The sequence below is a fragment of the Rattus norvegicus genome, chromosome 7 (assembly GCF_036323735.1).
Source record: "Rattus norvegicus strain BN/NHsdMcwi chromosome 7, GRCr8, whole genome shotgun sequence".
Classification (NCBI taxonomy): domain Eukaryota; kingdom Metazoa; phylum Chordata; class Mammalia; order Rodentia; family Muridae; genus Rattus; species Rattus norvegicus.
In genome coordinates, this window is record NC_086025.1 from 7,383,336 (window position 1) to 7,411,162 (window position 27,827).

Consider the following 27,827-nt stretch of genomic DNA (forward strand, 5'->3'; position numbering starts at 1 on the left):
TTGCATCTTGTTCAAAGAAGTAAAGTATGGCAAAGAAAGAAAGGAAGATGAAGAGAAATAGTGAAAGTAAGATGAGAAGAAAGTCAGGACCTGACAGTTCCCTCTCTGGTCACAGCTTCAATGACCTGAGTAAGAACCAGCAACTCAAAAGTGCCACCATCTATGATGCTACCTGAGGGACCAAAATTTTACAGGTAGGCCTTTGGGGAACATCTGTCCAAATAGTGGTACCCTCCTTATCCTGTCCCCCAACACACAGTGTTTAAGAAATAATTATGTAATAATTTTAAAACATTGTAACTATAATAACTATGTGTGCCACTGCCTGGATTTTGTTGAACTACTTTTGTTTTCTAATGGTCTGGATTGAACTTAGGACCCTGCTTATGTAAATACATTAGATATTGAGCTATATATTGAAAAGCTCTCAGGGAGAACTTTCCCTCGGGATGGAGACCCTCCAACTCCAAAGACCAGACCGAGACACCACAGGATGCAATCAGCAAGAGGATTTGGTTTATAGTCGGGATACACAGGCACAGGCACCTGCGGGCGCTTCAGTCACTCGGGGGACTGGCGCGCCCCACAGAACCAAGGATGGGCTTTTATAGGATTTTGGGGAGCAGAAGCAAGCATACAGAAGCAGATGCATGGTTACAGGGATATAATTGGTGGATTCTAATATGGCAAGGGTTTAGCCCGGGGGCAAGTTTCCTAGCTACCTTCCAGAAACATAACGGCTGACTCGGCCCCCCAAGGGTTCAGCCCGGGGGCAAGTTTCTTAGCTACCTTCTTGGAACATAACGACTGACTCGGCCCCCCACCAGGGTGTGGGACCTCTCCTGGGGCTTTTTTTCATTGTCAGGTGCTCAACCGAAGTCGTCCTGTTGCCAGGCCTTCAACCAAACATATCTTGCTTGGCAGCCGCTGTGTACTCAGTGTTCTAACCTTTCCCTGAACCAGTCATCTTAAGTACAGCCTTGCAAAATGGCGTTACTGCTGCTAAGCTGGGGTCTTTCATTCCCCCATTTTTTGCTAACTTTGAGTGAAATCTTTCACTCGACTTGGTCAAGAAATTTCTGTCTGGTGGGGGCTTATTCCCCCACTGACTCTAGGCCACAAAAGGGCTAGGAGGAGCCACGTAGGAGTTTTAACTTTAAGGGGTTTGGAATGCGCTGAACTCTCCATGTCTGGGGTGTAGTGTTGTGATTAGTCAATTCCTCAGACCGGACTGCCTTGACATGTGGTGTGTGGATCTAAGCCGAGACTCCGTCTACCTTTAGGGCGGTCGGGGTAGTCAGGAGGACGGTGTAGGGTCCTTTTCACCGTGGCTCGAGATTCTTGGTCTGGTGTCTGTGCACCCACACGGTGTCTCCAATCTGGAACGGGTGTGGCACCACCGGATGCTCAAGCTTGTCCTGGTAAGCAGTGGCCAAAGGTCTCCAGACGTCTCTCTGCACAATCTGTAGGGCCTGTAAATGGGCCCTCAGAGAAGGGCTGTCAGCAAAATCAGCAATGTTTGAATCAAAGAAATGGACAAATGGGGGTGGTGTTCCATATATTATTTCAAAAGGAGTTAGACCATGGGGGCCCGGGGTATTCCGGGCCCGATATAGAACTAGGGGAAGGAGGGCCACCCAATCCTTTGAGCCAGTTGCAAGCGTAAGTTTGGATAAAGTCTCCTTAATTGTTCTATTCATGTGTTCTACCTGACCTGAACTCTGGGGTCTATAGGCACAATGTAATTTCCAATCAATCCCCAGCAATTTGGCCACCAACTGACTTACTTGGGAGACGAAAGCGGGCCCGTTGTCCGACCCCAACGCTTGAGGCATGTCATACCTGGGAAAGATTTTCTCGAGGAGCTTCTTGGTGACCATTTTTGTAGTCTCGTGTTTCGTGGGGAAGGCTTTGACCCATCCTGAGAAGGTGTCTACAAACACTAGGAGATACTTGTATCCATATATACCTGGTTTAATTTCAGTAAAATCAATTTCTCAATGGATGTCGGGACGGTGTCCCCTAGGACAAACTCCTTGTCTAATCATGGTCCTTTCCGGGTTAACCTGAGCGCACGCTTTGTAACTCTCAGTCACCTTTTGTATCGCTTTGTCCCGATTTAAAAAAAAAACACAGATTTATCTCTTCCCGATCTAGTAAGGTTTTTATCTTCTTAAACCCCAAATGGGTTAATTTATGTAAAAAGGAGATCAATTAGACCCACTGTTTTAGTTGAGGGTGGTAGATGGCCCCCATTTTTTTAGGAGCTCTATGTCCTCATGGGCATAAACCCAACTGGTTTGTCCCACTGGTGGGGGCGTGGGTTGGTCTGGGCTATTTAAGGGCAAGATTTGTTTGCTCATGGCCGCTTTTCATGCCGTGGCATCGGCCAGCCGGTTTCTTCGTGCCTCTGGGTTGTGCCATTTCTGGTGTCCTGGACAATACATAATATTCAGTCTTTTGGACAAGAATAGGGCTTCTAAGAGGGCCAGAATTTTAGCCTTATTTTTAATATCTTTACCCTTAGATGTGAGCAGCTCCCGCCTCCGGTAGATCTCCCCGTGGATGTGTGCCGTGGCAAAGGCATAACGGCTGTCTGTATATATATTTAGCCTCTTACCTTTTGTCATCTTGAACGCCTGAGTCAAGGCGATGAGTTCAGCCCGTTGTGCGGAGGTACCAGCAGGCAGGGCTTTCGCCCAAATCACTTTGTCCTCCGTAGTGACCGCAGCTCCAGCCTTTCACTCTCCCTCTGCCAAGAAGCTGTTGTCATCCGTGTACCATGTGTGGTCAGCATTCTGAAGAGGCTGGTCCGATAGGTCCGGCCTGGTTCCATGTACTTCTGCGAGGATTTGTAGGCAGTCATGCTGTTTTGCCTCCTCTGGTAGAGGAAGCAAGGTGGCAGGATTGAGGGCGACTACGGGCCCAAACTGAACCCGTTCTGCATCCAGTAACAAGGCTTGGTGCGAGAATTAGAGAGCCAGCGGTCTGGGGGCTGCTTTACCAAGGCCTCCACTGTGTGGGGTGCTAGGATGGTGAGTGGCTGTCCCAAAGTCAATTTTCCAGCATCCTTGATCAGGACAGCAATAGCAGCCACCATCTTTAGGCACGGTGGCCAGCCGGAGGCCACAGGGTCCAATTTCTTAGACAGGTAGGCCACAGGGCGTTTTCAGGGTCCCAACCTTTGTGTTAGGACCCCTTTAGCATACCCCTGTTTCTCATCGATGAACAGTTACTGAGCAAATTGTAAGGGTTTGGAACAGTCGGATGAATATCTTTTATCCTCTTGTTGACCTTTCTCAAGTCTTGTATTGGCCTATAATCTCCAGTGCCGGGTTTCTTAACAGGCAGAAGAGGCGTATTCCAAGGCGACCGGCAGGGGATTAGGATGCCTTGATCTAGAAGCCTCGTAATGTGAGGCCTTATACCTTGATAAGCTTCATGTGACAGGGGGTATTGTTTTATGGAGACTGGAGTTGTAATTAAGGGGGGCTGTTGGAGCGCCAACCCCATCCCACCAGTCTCTGCCCAAGCCAGTGTCCTGTCCCGGTTCATATAGTCTATATTCATCCTCTAATTGTAGGGTTAGAACTTGAAGGGGAGTTCCGTGGGGGCCAGTTATTTGGGCCCCTCCTTCCTCAAAATGAATTTAGTTTGGTGAGCAGGTCACGGCCCAGCAGAGGGTACGGGCAGTCTGGAACATGTAAGAAGGAATGGGTCACCTTACCAGTAGCCAGCTGAACCCAGCGGTCCGTAGTCCATCGGTATTGTTTCTCACCAGTAGCTCTTTGTACCCAGGCCGTCCAGTCGCTGAGTTGTCCTGAAGCTTGAGTGAGGACTGAATGCTGGGCTCCTGTGTCTACCAGGAAAGTAACCGGCTGCCCCCCAACTTAAGCGTTACCCTGGGCTCGGGGGGGGGGGGCTCCTGGCCCTGACCTCCCTAATCTTTATCTAGAGCCAAGAGGGAGGTTCGTGGTCGAGGCTTTCGGGGTCCGCCAGGCTTCTTGGGGCACTCTCTGGCCCAGTGCCCTTTCTCTTTGTAATAGCCACATTGATCTTTATCCAGCTTCAGCCCCTTTCAAGCTCCCCCCTATCTCCCTTCCTTTCTTGGCCCTGAACTACGGCGGCCAAGATTCGACTCAATTCTCTCTCTTATTAAAAATCTTTTCAGCTTCTTTAAGTAAATCCTGTAATGTATAGCCCTGCAAATTTTCTAACCTCTGTAACTTAGTCCTGATATCTGGAGCAGCCTGCCAGATGAAGGACATAGAGACACTCGTCATTTGTCCTGGGTCATCTGGGTCATAGGGAGTGTACATACGGTAGGCCTCCTTAAGTCTCTCTAGAAAGGCGGAGGGAGTTTCCCCTGCTTCCTGTAATACCTGTTTTACCTGAGCCAAATTAGTAGGGCGTCGTATAGCCCCTCGGAGACCCGCTAGAAGCGACTGGCGATAAAGGCGTAGGTGTCCCTTACCTTCAGCTGTATTAAAATCCCAGTTTGGTCTCTTAAGTGGGAATGCAGCATCAATTTTTTTCAGGCAGCTGGGTGGGACGCCCATCATCTCCCAGAACATGCTTTCTGGCCTCTAGGAACACTCTTTGTTTTTTTTCTGAGGTTAAGAGGGCCTGTAAGAGCTGTTGGCAGTCATCCCAAGTAGGCTGGTGGGTAAGTAAAACAGATTCTATTAGGTCGGTGAGTGCCACCGGATCTTTGGAGAAAGAAGGGTTGTGTTGTTTCCAATTGTAAATGTCAGCTGCTGAAAACGGCCAGTATTGGGTCTGGCCACCGGTTCCCTGTCTAAGTGGGAAAGCCTGGGAGGTTGAATCTGGCATCACCTCACGCTTATTGCGCAATCTCCCTGCGACAGGGGAGAAACCCTTATCAGACTGTGGCCCAGCAACTGATCTGGCCGGCGGCTCTGCCTCCTCCGTTTCAGCCGGGCCTGTCAGAGAGAAGATCTATGAGAGGGGAGTTTGGGTCTGCCGGGAGGACAGGTTTCTTAGAAGGCTCTGATTTCACAAAGGTAGAGAGAGGAAGACGTGGCCGGCGGACCGGGCGGGGCCGAGGGGACAGGCTGGGGGTTGAGGGGAGGCCAATTCGGGTCCACGAAGGGTTCTGCCCGGGGGGGGGGGGGGTTAAGGCGAGACTCTCTCAAGTGATAATATAAGAAACCTGGTCAGGATGTCCGTGGACGACCCAATCTTTAACCTGTAAAATAATGATCTTATTAAATGTGTCATTCACTGGCCATCCCGCTCCGAAAGTGGGCCACTCGGATGTGCAGAGAGTCTGCCATTTTCCTTTTTTTTTTTTTTAACCTCGACGGACTGGTTGTGTGCCCGGTCGTGGACGTCTTTCTAATGATCAAGAGTGAGACTTAGGGGCGTTGTTAGGGACTGTCCCATGTTAGTTCTAAGGAAGATTAGAACACAGAGAAAACAAACAACACCAACAGTCAAACAAACAACAGACAGGCGTGCTGCACGGCTTTGGTACCAAACTGAAAGCAAAAAGTCAGATGGAGGTGGCAAAGGTCCGGGGCCCTCTGAAAGCCAAAACTACAGACAGAGGTGCCGTTAGTCTGGATCTTTCTCCTCTCCCAGATTGGGCCCCGAAAAGTCGGGCCCCTAACACCCTTGGAACGTCTTCCAGGGCTGCGGGGCGAGAAGTCCGAGCTCGTCAGCTCCTTCTTCGTCCCGCCCAAATTCCAAACAACCTGGCTGAGCGCTCACAGAACAGACCTGGCTGAGCGCTCACAGAACAGACCTGGCTGAGCGCTCACAGAACAGACCTGGCTGAGCGCTCACAGAACAGACCTGGCTGAGCGCTCACAGAACCTGGCTGAGCGCTCACAGAACAGACCTGGCTGAGCGCTCACAGAACAGACAGAATAAGGCAGAACGAGACAAAATCAGACAGACAGACAGACGCCGGCCGGCTTACTCCCAGTGGGTGGTCGGTGGTCCCTGGGTGGAGGATCTCCTTTCCCGGCCAACGCACCAAATGAAAAGCTCTCAGGGAGAACTTTCCCTCGGGATGGAGACCCTCCAACTCCAAAGACCAGACCGAGACACCACAGGATGCAATCAGCAAGAGGATTTGGTTTATAGTCGGGATACACAGGCACAGGCACCTGCGGGCGCTTCAGTCACTCGGGGGACTGGCGCGCCCCACAGAACCAAGGATGGGCTTTTATAGGATTTTGGGGAGCAGAAGCAAGCATACAGAAGCAGATGCATGGTTACAGGGATATAATTGGTGGATTCTAATATGGCAAGGGTTTAGCCCGGGGGCAAGTTTCCTAGCTACCTTCCAGAAACATAACGGCTGACTCGGCCCCCCAAGGGTTCAGCCCGGGGGCAAGTTTCTTAGCTACCTTCTTGGAACATAACGACTGACTCGGCCCCCCACCAGGGTGTGGGACCTCTCCTGGGGCTTTTTTTCATTGTCAGGTGCTCAACCGAAGTCGTCCTGTTGCCAGGCCTTCAACCAAACATATCTTGCTTGGCAGCCGCTGTGTACTCAGTGTTCTAACCTTTCCCTGAACCAGTCATCTTAAGTACAGCCTTGCAAAATGGCGTTACTGCTGCTAAGCTGGGGTCTTTCAATATCATTCTAAATCATTTTAAGTTGTAAATTGATTCACTACTGTAATTTAATCTTTTACTTTATAAAGCAAGGCATATGTAAAATTCAGCAAATATTTTTCCCTCGGTCTCTACATACAGTTGCCACTAATCAAGAAAAAGTTGAAAAGAGTTGCTGATAACAAGTGGAGTGATCTGGCAGCAGCATTGCTAAACCTGTAAAAGTAATAATATTATATATACATATATAATATTATATATTACACAAACTTACAGCAAATTACACCCATCTTCAATTGCATACATTCAAATTGTTTACTTATAACAAATGCCTTTGTAAAAACAATTACTTTTACTACACTTTCCCATTACCAGAACCATGAGTATACTTTACTACCATGTAAACAGTGAGAAATTGACAAGGCAAAAAACTTCACAGCATCATCTAGTGGACAGACCTCACAAGGTCGTAGTTGATCATGTCTAAACACTTTTTTAAAAAAAAAATTAAAGATTTATTTATTACAGCTAGTAGGACAACAATTTCTGAGACAAATTTGAAATTGCCGTGCAAAGGGGGGTAAGAGAATGATTTTTTAAAGGGAAACACACAAGAAAACCTTGAGTATCTACACAAGCAAGCCAGGAGCTGTTTTGCTTTGCCAAGATTACATAGTCAAGGCTACTTCAAAATAGCCCTTGAATGTCTGCATAAGAAGGTTACAGAAGCCAAAAATGCAATTAGTCATATCATAAGAAGTAGATAGTCCCAGCTGTACGTTTCTGGATGAAGGTCACTGAGTCAGGATTATGGGTCCTTTATCTTCCTGGGACAGGTAATAGGTGTTTGTTTCTGACTCCAACATAGATACTGTATTAGTCAATGTTCTCTAGAGTCATAGAATTTATGGGTAGTCTCTATATAGTAAGAGAATTTGTTGATAACTTATAGTCTGTAGTCCAACTCCCCAACAATGGTCAGCAGCAGCTGCAAATGGAAGTTCAAGGGTCTAGCAGTTACTCAGTCCCACAAGGCAGGCAGGTGAAGAAGAGGTGGCAGAAGGTGTGGCCCAGATTTAAGGTGTGTACCACCATGCCTGGGTCTGGGACTTGCTTTGTCCCAGATGACCTTGAACTCTGAAGTCTCCTTACCTCAGTCCCTGCATTATGTCTCAAGACTAAGGAGCTCCATGCCAAGATCCGGGTCAGAAACTTGTACTTCCAAGCCTCAAGAATAAGATCACAGGTGAGCCTTACAATTCTGGATTATAGTCCATTCCAGATATAGTCAAGCTGACAGCCAGTAATAGCCACTACAATCCACCCCTTGTCGACTTGACACAAATAGTATCTCATGTCCACATGAAACAGTAACAAGGTCATGAGTATGCCTAACATGATATAACTATTCTTTGTACAATCACAAACACATTTGTAAATTTACAATGGGTCAATGTCCCTAATGTGTTTATAAAAAAATAAAGAAAGAGAGGATATGTTCTATGGAGGTGTGGTGAGGTATTGGGGAAAGGTTGACTCTGCAGGTCCATGCTGGGACATAACTTTCCCTGAGGGACCAGCCACACAATGGGATGGTATAGTATAGAATAGCATTTATTTGGGACATGAGAAGAGGAGTGAAGAGGGTAGTAGGGGCAGAGAGAGAGAGAGAGAGAGAGAGAGAGAGAGAGAGAGAGAGAGAGAGAGAGAAAGGAGGAGTAGAAGCCGGCCATGAGCATATGGAAAGAGAGGGGAGGGGAACGGGAAGAGAAGGGACAAAGGGGAAAGAGGGTAAAAGGGGAAGAGAGCAAGAGAGAGCAAATGTCTAAACACTTTCAAACTTACAAAAGTATGATCCGTTGTGAAGTTTCATTCTCAAGAAAATTCACTGAATACAACTTGACAGAGTGATCTTTGCATCTTACTTTGGTATAACTGGGATAAAGACAGTATAAGACAAAGACAAAGAACTAACTTTCAGAAGACCAGTTGGAGCTGGTCCTTAAGTAGATCAGGTTGGATAATCCATAAAAATAATATGTCATAATAAGGAATAAAAAACAAATAGAAAATGCTGCCTAGTCATTAATTGCAATTGACATCCTCAGAGGGTTCCAGTGATGTATACACAGGTGACAAAATTGAAAATAAAAGTGAAACATGAGAGATTGCAAGCACTTGCATCAGTGACTAGATCAGCACACACACACACACACACACACACAAGCACACACACACACACACACACACACGTCTACAGAAAGGAAAAGTCATCATCAAAGCTGAGAAGGAGGGAAGGGAGGGAGGGAGGGAGGGAGGGAGGGAGGGAAAAAGGAAGGAAGGAAGGAAGGAAGGAAGGAAGGAAGGAAGGAAGGAAGGAAGGAAGGCACACATATCACAGCCCAAAAATGAAATTACTTTACAAGGTCTACTGGTATCTTTTGTATCATGACTAGAGTGAAACAAACCTCAAGCTGTAATAGGTTTCACAGAAAAAAAAATATGTATGTGTTTGAAGAGTAAGGTCTGGAGTGTTTATTGTCATAGCAAGAAAGTTCCCCAGTAAGGCAACTAAGTAGATGGCCGGAAACAAAGAGTGATATCTTTATTTCAGAGTTGTTTGTGAATCCCAAAGGATTACTTTGGTGACTATGATGTGATTTTTCACAAGTCATATTTTAGGCAATTTCTTACAAATGATCAAGATATGGTATGTTGAAGTACATTTTATTAACATAGGTACTGTCTTTAAATTAACAATAAATTTTCATGAAATCCATTTCTGTTCTCCATTAATAAAGTTTGTGACTCCATCCCTACAAAGCAAGAAAATATGAACAATAGAGCATGCAACTGTTGGGTACATTTTTCTATCCAATAAAGACACAAGAAGACCCTTTTGTTCCAAATTGGATTTTAAATCAGTTGAAAATTAAGCTACACATTTAATCATTCCATCCCACATCCCATTTTTCAAGTAAATTATATTGCTTCTGATTTGTTAATATAATAGGTCTAAAGTCATCAAGTTCTTATTTCTTTTTGTTTAACAATTGTCAGCTCAACTTACCTTTTTTTCCTCTCTCTCACATTTTATTTAAGTAACAAGATCATCATTTTGCTAGAAAATTTCCTCTGCTAAACATTCAATTAAATTCCATCCTTTACCAAGTGTGCTTTCTGCCTAATTGTAGAGTTTCATTCTACTATGGGTTCTGCAGTTTAGTGACAAAAATCTCTTCTTTTGACTTCTAACCAGATGCCTACTCATACCTAAAATATTAAAGAAGAATGTGAGCTTTCATCAGGGAGCTTGAGAATGATTTCTTAATAACAACACTTGTTGTCCTGTCCTGGCCTTTATTTCATCAATCATTTTTTAAGTTATTTGGAGCACAGGTGAATCAAAGTCAGCACAAGGAAGCTTCTGACTTTTCTCTTTGGAATGTGCCATAGCCAATCGCATGCTAATATTATTTTCCTCAGAATTGTTATTGTCATCTGAATTTAAGACCAGATTAAGAAATAAACATAGTACAAAGTTGAGGGACTCAATATTTTTTAATAAATTTTTATTAGATATATTTCTTTACTTACATTTCAAATGTTATTCCCCTTCCAGGTTTCCTTCCATAAGCCCCCATCCACTCCCCTCTCCCCCCATATGGGTATTCACCCCATACATCCCCCTTACTGACCCCCAAATTCCCCTGCACTGGGGGGTCCAACCTTGGTGGGACCAAGGGCTTCCCTTTCCACTGGTGACCCAACAAGGCTATTCTCTGCTATATATGCAGTTGGAGCCCTGGGTCAGTCCATGCATAGTCTTTCAGTAGTGGTTTAGTCCCTGGAAGTTCTGGTTGGTTGGCATTATTGTTTTTATGGGGTTGCAAACTCCTTCAACTCTTTCAATGTTTTGTTGCAAAAACACATTAGGAAAATAGAAGTGTTCTTGTTTGCCCAGTTGAGTCCTGGAAACTTGACTGTGTACAAAGGGAGAATAAGAAAAATGAACCCAAGTAATGTAAAGAGTAAGTGTATCCCTCTATAGAATAATATCCATGACAGGAGTATAGGTATGTCAAGAAGACAAATATGTCAGACTCAGGGGAATAGCAAGGCTTTCCCGTGATCTGATATAGATGTTGAGAAACTGTTGACCATAAGCTAAAACAATCAGTATACAAAGTACCAACTTCCACTTCCTAATGCAGGATGACTACACTATCATGCCCTGAGACTACTCCCCTAAGAGACTCCTCCAAGATTAGTTAACCTGCCTCCTCATTCATGCTGCTTGTAATAAATGCTCTAAGTATTATGTATTCTAGTGAATTTCCACCTGAGTCTATTATTGGAGTGATCTTTTCATATGTATTGAGATGTGTCTCTGTATTTTTAAGTTTTAATTCTGTACTGGCAAAGAGCTATGTGTAGGCATAATGTTTTGTAAACTGTGTAACGTTTACCCTTGTGTTATTTAAATTTTGATTTCTCTGTCCTCATATCTTGTTTCAATCAATAATGCTTATACCAAGAATATCCTGTCTCAAATTTATGTAAAAATTCTGACATTTATTCTCTTCCCTGTCAATAAATGATTACCCAGTGGCTGGACAGAATGGAGAATAGAGTGGGACATCAGCTAGTGATAGGAAGAAGAGAGGGAAATTCAGATGCACTGGGAGGATGAAGGAATTGGAGCTATGAAGAAAGAGTGTGAAGAACCAGATCAATAACAATATGCAAGTATGATGAGCTGGGACTGGGAGGTAGTCAGATTAGCACAGATGTTTAAGATACATCATTTAACTGTTCAGCTATTGAGGTGCTATTGAGCTTTTGAATTTTAAATAAATCTTGGTTTTTCTGTGAAGTTATTGGGGATAAGCACAAGGTAAATAAATATGCCACTGGATTTATTCACTGTTTACATTTATATTAAAAATAATTCACTTACACATAAGTGTTGGTTGGATTTTGGTAGTCATTTCTATGGTGCATCACAAGGTTTTCTGTTTGTAAATGCTTGTCCTTCCACAACTGCCCAAAAGATGAAAGCCAGGCTGTCCTTATTGCCTAAAGGCAATTCTATGAGATTGGTATTGTCTTAGTGAAGATTGTTTATAATAAATATCTGACAACCAATAGCTAGGGAAGTAAGAGGCAGGTGAGGCTGATGTAGCAGGGATGGGTTAATCAAAGCAGACCTGTGAGGTAACAGAAGGGAGACAGAGCAGAGTAGGGAGGTAAAGAGCTAGCCACAGTGGCAAAGACAAAATCAGACACTAACTGAGAGACTCTCCTACCTAAAGGCCAACAGTTTTAAACTATATGGAAGTCCCATGTGCTATTCAAACCAGAAGTGGGTCTGTGAAAGCCTTGAAATAGTGTCTGACACAGCTGGTCTCAGCTTTACATTACTTTTATCTAGTTTGACTGAAAATTTAGTGTTCATTGGTTAGACAAATCTTTTGTTAACACAAATTTAACTTCCAATAGTGAAGGAAAGGGAAAGCTTTAATGTATTGTTCAGCATCTCTCTCCTCTACTGTGTTCATGTGCCCACTTATATTACAAAATCTTAGTGGATACTATGTGAAAGAACATTTTGAATATTACTGTTCTGCTTTTATAATGAGTAACAACTAGAATAATTTAGTTTCCTGAATCTTCAATGAAATATTTGACAACAACTTGCCCCTGAGAACATAATAAAAAAAAAGCCCAAATTGAATGCAGATCATAACTTATTGCTGTTTCTAAAAAGTATTCCCCTTGAGAATAATACACCCTTCAGGAATACAATTCGTTATTATCTATTACAAAGATAAAAATACTTACTATGCCATTGCATTACAATGTGGAATTATAGGCAACCCTGAATGACAAAAAGAAGGACAAATATGCTCCCTGCTCCCAAACCCCATGGGAGAGAGAGCTCATTGCCCAGACAGGTGGGCACTCCTGAGACTGCAGGGCAGGAGAGAACACCAGTACTGCCCACCCTTGCCCACATCCCTGGCCCAAGAGTAAACTGTATAGGGCCTCTGGGAACAGGAAGATAGGGGTACTCAACGCTGCAGTCCAAAAACTGCCCGGATTTGAAGGGACCCGGTCAAACAGCTCCCTGCATCCAAATCCCATGGGAGGGAGAGCTAGACCTTCAGAGGGGCAGACATGCCTGGGAAGCCAGAGGAGACTACTCTCTGCCCACATTTCTGGTGCCATCTGGGCCACCTGTGCACAGGGTCCTGAGAGAATGGGGGGCCCTCACGGAGAGCTGAAAACCAGCTCTAAGAAGTGACTCCAAGCCTGAGACCAGAGGTAAGACCAACTTTTCTGCTCCAAGTGACCTGCCTGGTGGACTCAGGACACATGCCCACAGGAACACCTGAGGACCAGAAGACAGGAATGACTACACGCCTAAAAGCAGAATGCTCTGTTCCCATAACTGGCTGAAAGAGAACAAGTCTACAGCACTCCTGACACACAGGCTTTTGGACGGTCTAGATCGGGAACTGCTCTTAACCACTGAACCATCTCCTGAGTCATCAGACAGATGTATTACAGGTGAAAAATGCAATCAAATATACTTTATATATAATTAAATATATCCTATCATGTCAATGCCATCTGTTCAACTTTAGTACTATTGACTTATTTTAAAATATCTAACACTATTATCTTCCTTAAAGGAGAACTGACAAAACTGTAACACTGTTTTATGAGTGAATTGAAGACTGTGAAAGAAGGTTCCAAACACATGTCCATATCAAGCATGATTAAATGTTCTTAAGTTTTTTTCAAACATTTGAATGAATTTTCCACATAATCAATTATTTAAACAGAATAAAGTTTCACAGAATAAAGATTTTCACAACATCTTCCTCTATTATTAGGGGAAGATAAAGTCTACCATCAGGTTCTTAAATAATTTTCAAGGAATGGAGGGGACCTGAGCAAGAGAGAGTACAGGGAGGGAAAAAGGGGGGAACATGATCAGGTATTGGGTGGGGAAAATAGGACTGAAGCCCTGAGGGGCAGCAGAAAGAATGTAAACAGGCAACCTTGGAGTTAGGAGGTAGGGGGACCCTCTAGAATGTACTAGAGACCTGGGAGGTGAGAGATGCTCAGGACTCAAAAGGAAAAACTTTAGGTGAGATGCCCAACAGTTGGGAGAGGGAACTTGTAGAGTCCACCTACAGTAGAAAGACAAGTGAAAGGCATCAACTGAGGGATGGGGCTGCTATCCCACAGTCAAAAACTCTGACCCAGAATGTCAGGGACCAAAACGGTGAAAGGAGTAAGGGAAAGGAGATCTAGTAACAGGTTCAAATTGGTTTCCAGCTCAAGGGGAGGTTACAAGGCCTGACACTTTATTGATGCGATAGTGTGCTAACAGACAGGAGTCTAGCATGGCTGTTCTCCGAGAAGCCCAAAAAGGAGCTGAAAGAGTCAACATACTTACACCCAACCAATGAACAGAAGCCAGAGACCTCTGTGATTGAATTAGGGAAAGGCTGGAAGAAGTTGAGAAGGAGGGCAAACCAATGGGAAGACCAGCAGTCTCAACTAGCCTGGACCCTCGAGTTCTCTCATATACTGAGCCACCAACCAGGAAGCATACACCAGCTGATATGAGGCCCCCAACATATATACAGCAGAGGACTTCCTGGTCTGGCCTCAGAGAGAGAAGACACATCTAAACCTCAAGAGATTTGGTGCCCCAAAGAGTTGGGAGATAGTGCAGCGAGAATGCTTATAGTAAGCCATACCCAGTCCTCGATATATTTTTTGACACTGGGTCTCTCACTGAACCTGAAGTTTGTTAGTTCAAATACAGTGGATGTCAAAAAAGTACCAAGAGGAGGGATAGCTCAGTGGTTAAGAGCACTGACTGCTCTTTCAGAGGTCCTGAGTTCAAATCCCAGCAACCACATGGTGGCTCACAACAATCTGTAATGAGTTCTGATGCCCTCTTCTGGTGCATCTGAAGATAGTGACAGTGTATCACATACATAAAATAAGATTAAATAAATCTTTTTTTTAAAAAGCACCAGGAATCCTTCTGTCTCCATACATCATCCCCAAGCACACCATCTCTGCGATTGTAGCAAAAAGCTGAGGTACCCAGCTTTTCACATAAGTGCTGAGAATCCAAATTCAGGTCTCATGCTTACATAGCAAATACTTAACCAACTGGGAAGCCTTGCTAGCCCTGATTTCATATTACTGAGACTTGTTTTCTCCTCAAACACAAAGCTATCATTAGTCAATTCTTTTAGTAATCAAAAAACTAACTCATGAATATGCCTCTAAAAGTATTTTGGGTATGGGTTCCATCTTGTGGAGTGAGCCTTCCATCACTTCAGATATTTGTTGGTTACTCTCATAAACTTCATGTAGGTATAGCTTGACTTCTCCATAAAGTCAACTTCTTCAAAGAATTGGGGAGGTATTGTCTTCAAACTTGAGGCCTTATTTTCATTTTGTGGAAAGCAACCAATGGTCTTGGCAACAGCTTGGGTTATATGGGAATTTCCATGGAACCTCTTTGGCCCAAAACTCAGCTATATGTAAACCAATCCAGAGACTGGAAACTTCATTTGGTGGCAAGAGATGTCCAGCTGGGGCTCTGTCTCTCCCAATATATGGAAATTTCATTTATATCACCTTCATAATATGTACATATTTTAAGAAACTTCTACTGTATTAAGTTTCCACAATACCCTTCACGTGGTCTTTAATTTTAGCTGTCTCTCCCCATATCCTCTCTGTCATCTTCTCTTCCCTCCCCCTTCCCAAAAATATTTTAAAGGTTTTGAATATTTAAAAGAACTTCTAAATAATGTTAAATAAATACTTTGCTCAGCTTCTAAATATAGTAGTCACTACTTAAGAATAACATCAGATAGCTGTTGCTAACTAGTGGTTGAACTGGCAGCACTGTTTCATCTAGTTAAAAAGTATCTAGAATTAGACTTTATATGCAACTATAAACCTTCACCAACTTGTACAGTTCTTCAGTTTTACACAATCAAAATATTGACTGCTAAATAAATGCCTCATAAGAAAAGACTTTTCTTCCTACCTCTATTTTCACTGCACAATAAAAGTAGTTATTCTACTGCATAAAGGGTGATGTAATTGACATGCAGTTGAAAAACTTAGCAGTGCCATCTGGTGAACACAATTACCATGACTGTAGCTGACTGTCTACACATTTCATACCAAAAATCCAATATGACCAATCATGAAATTTAGCTCAAATAATGTGATAAATGCATTTTCATTAAAGTATTATATCACTTAAAGTTTACTCAAGTTTCTTCATTCTGTCCTTTGCTTCTTCACTCTGTCATATGAATATGCTGAATACATATCTCATACATGACTCATCTTTTGCCATCCAGTTCTATTTACTATAAAGTATTTATAATTCACTGGTTCAATGATTTTTTTATTGGTTTCAGAGTATTCTTAACAAGAATGTCCATGCAGTGTATGTCATTACTCTTGAAAGGGAGGACCAACATAGTAGTATAAAAAATGTTTTTTAACTATAAGAACAAGTTATTATTAGGTTAAATTATCAGTGTCACTACATATTGAAGGTCAAATATTTTAGCAGAGTCAGGTGACAGGGGTGGGCAGAGTTGTGATGTTTGGCTAGCATAGACAAGATTTAACCACAACTCTTATGAAAACTCATTATTTTCCCAGAAAACTGGTCATTGCCATCATGCATTTAAAGGATGCACACAAGAATTAGACCAATTCTAAAGAATATAAGGGGTAGATCTTAAAAATTACATTGGGACTCAATAAAAACAACTTTTGATCAAAAAGAAAACTTCACACAGAACTAAATAAAATGACAGAAAATTAAATGACTACTTTGAAAAAGAAGAAATTCTCTACCATGTGATAGATGTCACCTCACTGGTTACTGATTTAGGAATTATTCAAGTAGGATTCACTTAGAATAATTTAATTATATTAATTATGTAAAATAAATCTGTGGCACATGGGATGCAGAGTAAAGCCAAAATCTAAGGCCAACCTGGCTTACAGAGTCAGTCAGTCAGGGCTACATAGAAATGCCCAGTCTAAATCCATACATATATTATATATAATATTAAACCCAGTCTACATACATATATCATATATAATATTAAACATTAAATGAGAGTACCTGAAATATAACTCATTTTTTTTGTTTTCTTATAAAGGTTTTACTTCCTATCTGTAGGTAGATTATGATTTTGAGTGTTTGGTGATATTATTTATGTGAATAATCATATGACATAGACAAGGAAAAATAAACTTTTCCTTAGGAATAATTATTTTGTACAGCATAACCATTGATAATCTGTTGTTAAAAGTAATAATATAAAAAATGATATAAATATGCATAGTCTTTAGGGACATATTTAATATTTAAGGCACTAACTGTCTCATTTAGTGGAAATTTATGTCCTCTATTTGATGTAGGTTCTGGAAAATGTGAAAGGATAGGTTTGGAATAATCACTTAATATATTGATTTAGCTTCAGTCACAAACTACAAAATGCTTCAATGTTGATTGACAGCACAATGCCTTGCTTTCATTTCTAAAGATTATTTTATATGTACATTATAGAAATACAACATTCTTAGCATTTCATTCTCTTCTGTATTTAACATTTTTGGTCCTCTTACAAGTGACTTCATAAATTTTAATAGCATATCAAAGAAATTACTAACATGTATCTTAACATTCAAAATGAGCTTCTTAAAAGAAAAATATTTTTTGAAAAATCTTTGGAAGGAATCATACAAAATATTATTTTTACATAACTGTACTAAAAGCAGCAGGAACTTCTGCTACATGATTTTTACAGAAAAGGGAAAGACTTTCATAAAAAATAGCTTTATTTTCTTCCATCTTTTCTAAGCTACACTAATATATTATGCAATGCCATTTCCACTGAAAGAATAAGTGGGTATCAGACCTATATTAAGTTACAAGGATTAAAGAGAATCATTTATAATGAAAACTATAAATTACTTTTTCAAATAAATTTAAAAGAGAAAGAAAGAAGTATGGTGTAAGGAATGGAAGGAATCCAAATATGGTTGCAAACATATCAAAGTTATGTGTTAAAAGTTAAAAACATAATATATGAACTCTTTGATAAATAGTCTAATATTGTTTGCATCCACCCAAAAGATTTCTCTCTCTCTCTCTCTCTCTCTCTCTCTCTCTCTCTCTCTCTCTCTCTCAGTATGTGTATGTAACTCTGAAAACTTAAACTTAAAAATTTCTCTATGATTCTGTGGTCCTTAACATCTAATGTGCCACTTACTGAAACCCTTTCTGTGCCACATGCAGAACACAACACATACAGAAACTCTCTGTAATCATCTATTCAGGGATTTGTTGAATTACTTCCAATTTTGTTCCTTGCTAAATTCACTTTTTAATAATCCCTCTGAGCCTGATTAAATTATTGAGATGTTTTACACAGACTTAAATGAAGGTAATTCACAGTAGAATACAAAAGTTTCATTTCCCCTTTTGAGAATCATTTAGTTGGCCTACTATAATTAATAACTAATTGTGACAAAGTAGATCAATTTACTAAGTTTTAAAATTATCTTCCCAATATCTAAATTGTACCTTGAAATAAGCAAAGTCCCAGCTCACATTAACTTTCTCAAAGTCACAAATTTATCTTTGGGGACTCCCTAACAAACGCACCTAAATATAGAAGTGGCGTGTTGGATAAATCATCCACAGGGAATCACTGTGTTTGAAAACTAGCCATATAAAATTGGCTTGAACATGCTATTGAGAAAGACTTTTTATTTAATTAGAAATATTTGCAGAAATAGTCTCAATGGATGAAAATAATTATTGTCAATAATAGAAGTGTATTCTGTGCGTTTTTGGATTGTCTCCAATGTTCACTGCATTGAAAGTGTAAATTTATATTGAATAAATTATTTCACAAACTCTCATATTTTAGGAGAAAAAGAAACCTGAAAAGGATTAATGGAAAAACAGGCTGTTTCAACACTAAGACAAAATTCTCCTCTGAAAGGCAATCAGAAAATATCCCCATCAATTTAATAAATTTTTAGGTTTAAAATGTGGACAGGGGTGTAGGAAATCATAGAACTGAGCAAACTGACTGTTGTATTGCAGCTGGAAATTTGAACCTTGATGAGTTTAAAAATGTGTGCATTACTTTGTGGTTTAAGAAGTATTTATTTTAAAATATAGAGAACTCTATGCTTATGTCCCACACAGAATGCTATAACAAGGCTAACTATAAAAACCAAGTATTAGGTTAAACATCTACAGAGAATCACTGTATATCATCAATGCAGAATGGGCTTGAACATACTATATTGAGAAAGACTTCATCTCTTGTTTTAAGACTTCATATTTAACTATAAATATTTATATAAACACAATGTATGAAAAACCAATGGTAACAGTAGAAGATTGTTTTGTTTGGATTTCGACATTAGGGGAGTGTGTGTGTGTGTGTGTGTGTGTGTGTGTGTGTGTATCACAATAATTAAAGAGAAACAGTCCATGAATTTGAGAGAGAAGAGAGGTGCATAGGAGGGTGTCCTACTTAGGATTTCATTGCTGTGAAGAGACAACATGGCCACAGCAACTCTTAAAAAGTAATACATTTAATTGGGTTGGCTTACAGTTTCATCTGTTTAATCCATTATTATAATAGCAGAAAACATGGTAGTATGCAGGCAGGCATGGTGCTAGAGAAGGAATTGAGAGGTTTGGGTTGTGTGTGTGTGTGTGTGTGTGTGTGTGTGTGTCTTTTTTTTATTTATATTTCAAATGTTATTCCCTTTCCCGGTTTCACGGACATAAACCCCTATGCCATCCCCCTCCCTTTCTTCTATAAGGGTGATCCTCTCCCCACTCATCCCCCTTTCCACCCTACCCCAACATTCCCTTACACTGGGGCGGGGGGTGTCAAGCCTTGGTAGAACCAAGGGCTTCTCTTTCCACTGGTGCCCTACAAGGCCATCCTCTGCTACATATACGCTGGATCCATGTATGGAACTGAGAGTTCTACATCTTGATCTGCAGGCAGCAGAAGGAGACTAACTCACTGGTCATAGCTTGAACATAGAAGACCTCAAAGTCCATCCTCACAGTGATTTATTTCCTCCAATAAGGCTACACCTAATCCAACAAAGCCGTGCCTTTTAATAGTGCCACTACTTATGAGCCAAACATTCAAACACACCAGTCTATGGGAGCCATATCTATTCAAATCCCCCACATTCCAATCTTTGCCCCCTATAGGCTTATAGCTATACCATAGTGCAGAAATGCATTCAGTCTAACTTCAAATGTAAAAGTTCAAACTTCAAAGTCTCTTCTGAGATTCATGTAATCTCTTAACTCTAATTCCCTCTAAAATCAAAATGACAAAGCAGATCACATACTTATAATATACAGGATATTTATTACCATTACAAAAGGGAATATGGTGAGAAAATACTGGACCAAAGAAAGACTGAACACCAGCTGGGCAAATTCCAAACTCTTGAGTCTCCATGTTTAATGTCAAAATACTTTCCATATCTCCAACTCCTTTCAGCTTTGTTGACTGCAACAAATCACACCTCCCTCACTCCTTTCTTGACATGTAATCCACAATACCTGCATCTCCAATATTTTGGGATCTCCAAGGCAACTTCAATTTCACAACTTCATGCAATGGCATCTCGGGGCCTCTAGGAACAGACATCCTTGCCACTTACCTGGTCTCAGCAACTTTCCTAAGTCACAGATTGGGATTCCATAACTCCTTTTATTCTATCCTTGTCTCTAATTCAAGAACCACATGGCTGAAATTGCTAGATTCTGCTGCTTGCTGGGATTGGAACACGGCCCCCTTGTTCAATTACTTCTTCACCAGCTTTCTGTTTTCCATGGTTTCCTTCACTTAAACGTGGTTGTTCTAGAACTTGTGTAGAGCAGGCTGACCTTGAACTCAAAGATCTTTATGCCTTTATGTCCAGAGTGGTGGGGCTAATGTTGTGTCCCAGTATACCTGGACCAAACCTGTTTTTCAATTCCTTTTCACAAGATGGAATTCTTTTCTCAAAGTTAGCTGGGTAGGGTCTCCCCTTAAAGTCTTCTCTCCATTTATTTCATTTTTTAATTTTTACATCCTTGAACATAGGACTTAGCTCCATCTACTTTTTCATACCCCTGTTCTCAATCTGTACATTTTGTATTTTTTTCCTTGCTCAACTTGCTCCTTTCCATCAAAATGCACTTCATAAGAGTGAACAGTAGTAACCGCACAATAAAGTCTATAGTAGGTTGTTTTGAAATTTCCTTTGGTAATGTAATTAATCAAAATCTCTTCACTTTAGCCTCAGGCAATCTCTTATGACAAGGGCAAAAACCAGCCACATTCTTTACCAAAATCTCACAAAAATCTCTAGGCAACATACTAGAACTCTATTCCTCTGAATCCTCTTGAGACAGCCCCAACAGTTCACCCACAGCATTATTGTCTTCCATGTTTTTACTAGTATGACCCCTTAAGTAGAGATAAAGCATTTCAATTCTTTCTTAACCCAAAGACCCCAAATCCACATTCCTCCAAATAAAAGAACGGTCAGGTTTATCACAGCAAAACCCCAGTCCCTAGTACATACTTCTGTCTTAGTTAGGGTTTCATTGTTATGAAGAGACATCGTAACAGTAACTCTTATAAAGAAAAACATTTAATTGGAGCTGGCTCGCAGTTTCATAAGTTTAGTTCATTATTGTCATGGTAGGAAACATCCAGCATTCAGGCAGGCATGAGTCTATTGGGTTAGGGAAGGCATAGCTATTCAAACTACCACAAAACAATTAAAGAGAGGAAAAGTAAATGGTAAATAATATTATAATATTTAAAATTTATATATTATTATGAAAAAAGCTATCATTATTCTTTTAAATTTACCTTGTATTTCTTCTTCACACTTTTTTTGGTTTTACCACACAATAAGTAAAGTCATAAAAACCTTACCATTATGACAAATATTTATGTATGGCAACAGACAAGTAGGGAAACTGAAAATACACAGAACATATAAATATAGATAAGTTTTATTATCTAAATATTTGCCATTGAAAAATATTTACTTCAGATATTCATAGAAATTATTTTATCAGATATTAATATAAAATAACATTTACAAGATAAATTGTAGACTAAAAATTAAGTTTTCTATAAAGAAATACAAAGGAAAAAAGTCACAGAGTGAAAAAAATCTGATAAGCTTTACAACAAAAGCAAGCCAAACTTTATGTCTTAAATTTAATAATGAATAAAACCTGAGGGCTAGAGAGAAGGCTCAGTGGTTAAGAGCACCAACTGCTCTCTCAGTCATCTCCAGTTCAATTCCCAGCAACCACGTGGTAGCTCACGACTATCTGTAGTGGGATCTGATGCTCTCGTTTGGTGAGATTGAATACTGTTACAGTTTATTCACACATATAAAATAAATACATAATTCTTTAAAAAATAAAATAAAACCTGAAATTTTAAGTAATTATAAAACAAGTTTGAGGAGATCTACTACTACATCTACTTAATATAAACAGTACCATAAGCCTCAAATATTTTATTTTTAAAATGAGGTTGAAAGATGCTTTAGTGTGATTAAGAGCACTTGTTGCTCTTGATAAGGACCTCATATGTTCAACACCCTCACCGGGTAGCTCACCTATTCCTGTAATTCCCATTCCAGGGAATCTGAATTCTCTTTTGGCCTCCATGGACACCTGCGTGTACATGGTATATGCATACACACTTGTTAAAGTGTATCATCCAAGTGACAGGTGCCCATGTCACAGGACACAGGAGAGGGGTTGAAAGGAAAGAAAGGTTGGAGATAAGAATATTCTCACCAGAAGACACTTTGAGACCTAACAAGTTACATGTGTGTGGTTTCAACACTACTATGTATATAGGGGACAAATTTAGGTCCTCTTCTGAAAGAAACATCTAGTCCTTCTAGGTATTTAGAAGTGCACAAAGTATGTTAAAGTAGACATAGTAAATAACACATGTTTAAACTCATGGAATGCTGTCTTTTGAAACTAGAAAGAGAAAACTGCTTCTGAGCAATGCAGCCTTGCTTGCAAGGGTTTGGGAGGAGGGAGGAAGAAGAGGAATGAAGGGCCTACTGCTAATGTAAGTTTGGTAATGCAAGACTAGTCATTTTTCCTTATATCTGTGCATCTGATTTTGCAATGTATAGAAGATGTGTCCAAATATGCAGCACCCTGTCTTCCTAGACAGTAAAGAGGTGCCAGTGTGTGACAAAGTAAAGTGAAAATTTTAGAAAAAGCTCATAAAACCATTTAGGAAATGAAAGTGTTCATCTCCCCACAAAGACATGGCAGTTGCACACGTGACCCCTGGGTGGAGAGAACAGGAAGAGGGGCTAGACCAGAACCTTGGTGTTGAGAAGGCAGTTTCTGACTGCAGCCTTTGTTAGATGTGCAGTGTATTCACTGCAGTGTACTCATGCTGGGGAAACAGAAGTGCGTATTGGGAACATCAGTCTCTAGATAGTCTTCAGAAGTGCATTAATAGTCTTGATGTGGTAGGGCATGTTTTTAATTCTAGTCTGAGGCAGATGGATCTCTGTGTTCTGGGTCAGCCAGTGCTATCTATAGACTTTGTCTCAAATCAGTAAGAAAGTGTGCATGATGAAATGGCAGGGTGGGTCAGCATGGAAAGGTGCTTGTCACCAAGCTGGTGACCTGAGTTTGATTTCCAGGATCCATGTGATAGGAGAAAAGTTATTCACAACTTGTCTTTCAGCCTCCACACAAGTGCAGTGGCACAGTGTGCACACATGCATACAGTAATGCGTAAATGTAAAACTACACACCAGGGTAAAAATAGAGGGCTGACACCACTTTTTAGATTGTTTTATTTCATAGGAATGGTCACACTGGGGAAGTGAAGGTTAAAGTCGGCCTTTGAGAAGATGCTGTTACCAGCTGGTGGAGGTAGGGAAGGGCAAAGACTACTGCTGAGAAAAAGGCACCGTAGCTGCTGGTTCAAGCTGTCTAGCCACCAGTTAGATTTGCATTTCAGTTAACTAGTTTCCAGGCATTAGAAATACTCCCAGTGCGTAAAGGATGTTAGCAGTAGCAAAAGAGTCACTAAAAGTCAGGCTGGTCTTTGGGGAGGGCTGTCTGGGTGTGGCCTTTGTTAATGTCTCGCTAGCATCATCTGCGCTTAGGAGTTGTGCAGAGAAGAGGATGGGAGAGGGAAAGACTGTAGTACTACTACATCCAGAAGATAACTGTCTGTACCCAGGGGCCCTATGTGCATCTCCATAAAATACTTACGTTCATTGTGCACAGTTCATTCCTCATCATCTGAACATTATGACCTAAAGGAGAGCACATGGCTAAAAGTATAGCTAGTGATATGGCAGAACTGACAGAGGGTCCCTCTTGAACATGAAGCTGGTAAGCTATGTCTGGACAGTGTGGGGAAATTCATGTTGCTAGGTTGAGTGGAGGGGCAGAGAGGCTCTCAGGATGAGGTCTGCAACTGTGTGGAGACTGACATCCTGAGAGCCCCCCACCATGGGTGCATCTCCCAGCTGCTCCATAGGAATACATTTCTTGATTGGGGAATACCCCTTCTACATATGTTAGTGTATAGTTCTGATGATAAGCTTAGGAATGATGTACTTAGTTTGGTGTGTTGCTTTGTGTTTCCTTGTGAGCTGAGCACTGAGTGAATGCAGAATTTAGTTGTAACTTTGCCAGTACGTCTATCTAGAGGCCTGCTGCCATTTTTGTCTTCTATGAAGTTTCTTTTGCCAAGGAAGACAGGATTACAATTTTGTCTGACAGATTGAGATGGCATGGTGTATTCTTGGTCATTAAAATCCTCGTGTAGCATGGGGTTTTGAGTTGGTGAATATTCACAATGTGGGGAAAGCATGGTACATACTATATAATCTCCATTACCCAAATGTGTGTACAGTTGCAGAAAACATCGAGCTGAGCTGCTTGGGACTGGGTGACTTTTTTCTTGCCCTCTTATGTTTTGTTTCCTGTAATGCACATATTAAAAATTAAACAAAACCTTCTTTTAAAAAAAAGCACTTGTTGCTCTTGACAAGGACCTCATATGTTCAACATCCACACTGGGTAGCTCACCTATTCCTGTAATTCCCATTCCAGGGAACCTGAATCCTCTTTTGGCCTCCATGGACACCTGCATGTACATGGTACATGCATACACGCTCAGGCACATACAAGCAAACAAATAAATAAGGCAATAAATAGATAAAAATAAAAGTAATATAATCAATAAATTATAATCAAGTAAATAGAAAAGGTATGTAGCTCAATATTAGGGTGTTTGCCTAGTGTAAACTAGGCTATATGCATTATCCCAACCTTGGAAGAAAAATTAAGAATAGTAACAAGAATATGTTATGGTTGTCATTAATGAACTATATCTCATCTGTTATAAATTACAGAATTTCCCTGAATCAAGTACTTTTTAAAATTACAGATAAAAATCAAAGTGCCAAAGCTGAATAGTATGATGTAAAAAAAGTGATCTAACCTCAGTGGTCTAGGATAATAATCATAGAAAGTCAAGGTTTCTTATATTTTTGTTCTCTTAATATTATGCCATTTACTATATAAAGGATATGTTTCGTCTTAAACATAGCTCATTCTTCCTGAAGTTTTGAATATATATTTTCATGTAAGTTTCTTTATTGGACTATTTAGATAATTTTAACTTGGACATAGAACAAAACAATAGCGGTTCCCTGGCCAAAGGGAGGAGGGTCAATTTTACCTATATTTGTTTAAGCCAAATTCATAGTGCTTTTAGTAGGTAAACCCTGACAGAACATTTGTATTGAGTAATAAAAGAATTATAAGAAAAATGACACCATGAGTTTATGTGATAGGAGGCAATGAAAATCTAGTGTCACTTTTGTGATAGTTCCACAAAAGACAGACGTAGTAAATCTACCCATCAGGACACTTTAGGTAAATCCAAACTCATCAACATTCTTTAGAATAGGTAGTACCAGGGCTCTAACTGCATATGGAGTACCAGTGGAAGCCCTTAATCCTGCCAAGGTTGGATTCCCACAGTGCAGGGGAATGTCAGGCGGTGGATGGGGGGAACACCCTTATGGGGGAGGGGGAGGAGATAGGAGGCTTATGTACAGGAAACCAGGAAAGGGAATAACATTTGAAATGTAAATAAAGAAATATATCCAATAAAAAATTTTTAAAAGAAATGAAAAGGCTACAAAAGAAGTCAATAATAATAATGGTCTATGTTGTCAGTGTTGTATTAAAAACACTGAGAAGCCATTTCAAACTGAAAGAATCTAAGAAGACCTGACATTGGGGTTCAATGTTTATTTCTTATATAGATCCTTTTCTTCTAAAAAAAGTTGTTGGAAAAACTGGTGTAACATAAATTGCCAGATTAGATGGAATAACATTGATTTTAATGGTTAACGTATCTAGTACTTGAACAAAATGAGTTTGAAGTCAGTCTACCCATATATACGGAAATATTTTTTCACAAATTTTTAATTTGAACAAAACAGGTAAATAGAAAATTTAAAAATTAAAACAAAATTAGGCATGTCACAAGTGCATAAAGCATACATAGACAGCATTCTGTTAAAAACACTAAAATAAACATTTAAAATGGGATGAAGTTCACATACCACTAAGCCTGGTGACCTGAGTTCAACCCATTGTTGGAAGGAGAAACTGAACTTCCAAAATATCCCTGCTGGCCTTCATATATATGTCATAGAATGTGCATTCCTAGCCATACACATATAAGCATACACTTAAATTATGTTCAATAAACATAATTTTATTGAAAATGGATTTTTTTCCTCACACAATATACATTAATTACTATTTCCCCTCCCTCTACTCCTCCTGGTCCCTCACTATATCCTTTCCTATCTTGACCTACTTCTTTTCTGTCTCTCACTAGATAAAGAAACAGGCTTCTACTAAATTTAAATATAGTAAGATAAAACAAAACTGACACATCTGAATTGGACAAAACAAATAAATAGAAGGAAGAAAAGAGCACAACAATCAGAAATGCAGTAGTTCTCACTCTCAGGAATCCAAAAAAGAACACTAAACTAGAAACCTTCACACACACACACACACACACACACACACACATCAAGGACCTGGTTCATGTCCATGTAAATCTTGTGCATTTTGTCTCAATTTCTATGAGTTCATATGAGTTTAGATCATGTTCATTTAGAATACCTAAACAAAAACAGTTATATCAATCAATGGAACTAAATTAAAGACCGAAACCTGATTCCACAGATACCTGATATTTGACATGAAAGCCAGAAATACACACAGGGGAAAAAAAGATGGCATCTTCAACAAATGGTGCTTGTCAAACTGTACAACAACATATAAAAGAATCCTATGTATGGCCTTACATAAAACTCAACTCAAAATGACTCAAAGACCTTATCCTTATCATAAAACCAGATATACTGAACCTGATAGAAAAGAAAGTGAATACATTGAACAGGAGACAACATAGTAAACAGAATACAGATACTACATGCACAAAGATTATCAATTAATAAATGGGACCTTAAGAAATAGAAGACTTCACCCAGAAAAAGACCCAAAATGGCAGCCTATGGAATGGGAAAAGATTTATTAACTCCACACCACATAGAGGGCAAAATTCCAAAATATATAAAGATTTCAAAAAAAAACTAAGTAAGGAAAAAATAGCTGACAATTAAAAATGGAATGCAAATCTAAACAGAAATCTCAGAAGAGGAAGCCCAAATGGCTAAGAAAGAATGTTTTTATGTTGAACTTATTTAACTATCAGAGACATGCAAATCTGAACTACTTTGAGAATTAAACTTACATTCATTAGACTGGCTAAGATCAACAAAACAAGTTACAGTACATTCTTGGTGAGGATGTGGAGGAAAAAAGGACCATTCAACCATTGCTGATGATGCTGAAAACTTGCACTGCCAACATAGAAACAAATGCAGAGATTCCTCAAGAAAACGGGAGTCAGTCTACTTCAAGATCCAGCTGTAACAAATGGACTTTTATCATGAAAGGCTGTTGAACTTTGTCAAAGGTGTTTTCTGCATATAATGAGATGATC

General features: G+C 40.3%; 1 protein-coding gene across 1 annotated transcript; it reads right to left on the minus strand.

The window, feature by feature from the left end:
• Positions 1-494: 494 nt before the first annotated feature.
• On the minus strand, positions 495-3,580 carry LOC134479804 (protein NYNRIN-like). Its single transcript, XM_063264475.1, has 2 exons — positions 2,621-3,580; positions 495-1,969 (listed from the first exon to the last, which is right to left on the minus strand). Exons 1-2 carry the CDS (start codon positions 2,628-2,630, stop codon positions 1,323-1,325), a joined length of 657 nt encoding a protein of 218 aa, XP_063120545.1. The 5' UTR covers positions 2,631-3,580; the 3' UTR covers positions 495-1,322.
• Positions 3,581-27,827: the final 24,247 nt, after the last annotated feature.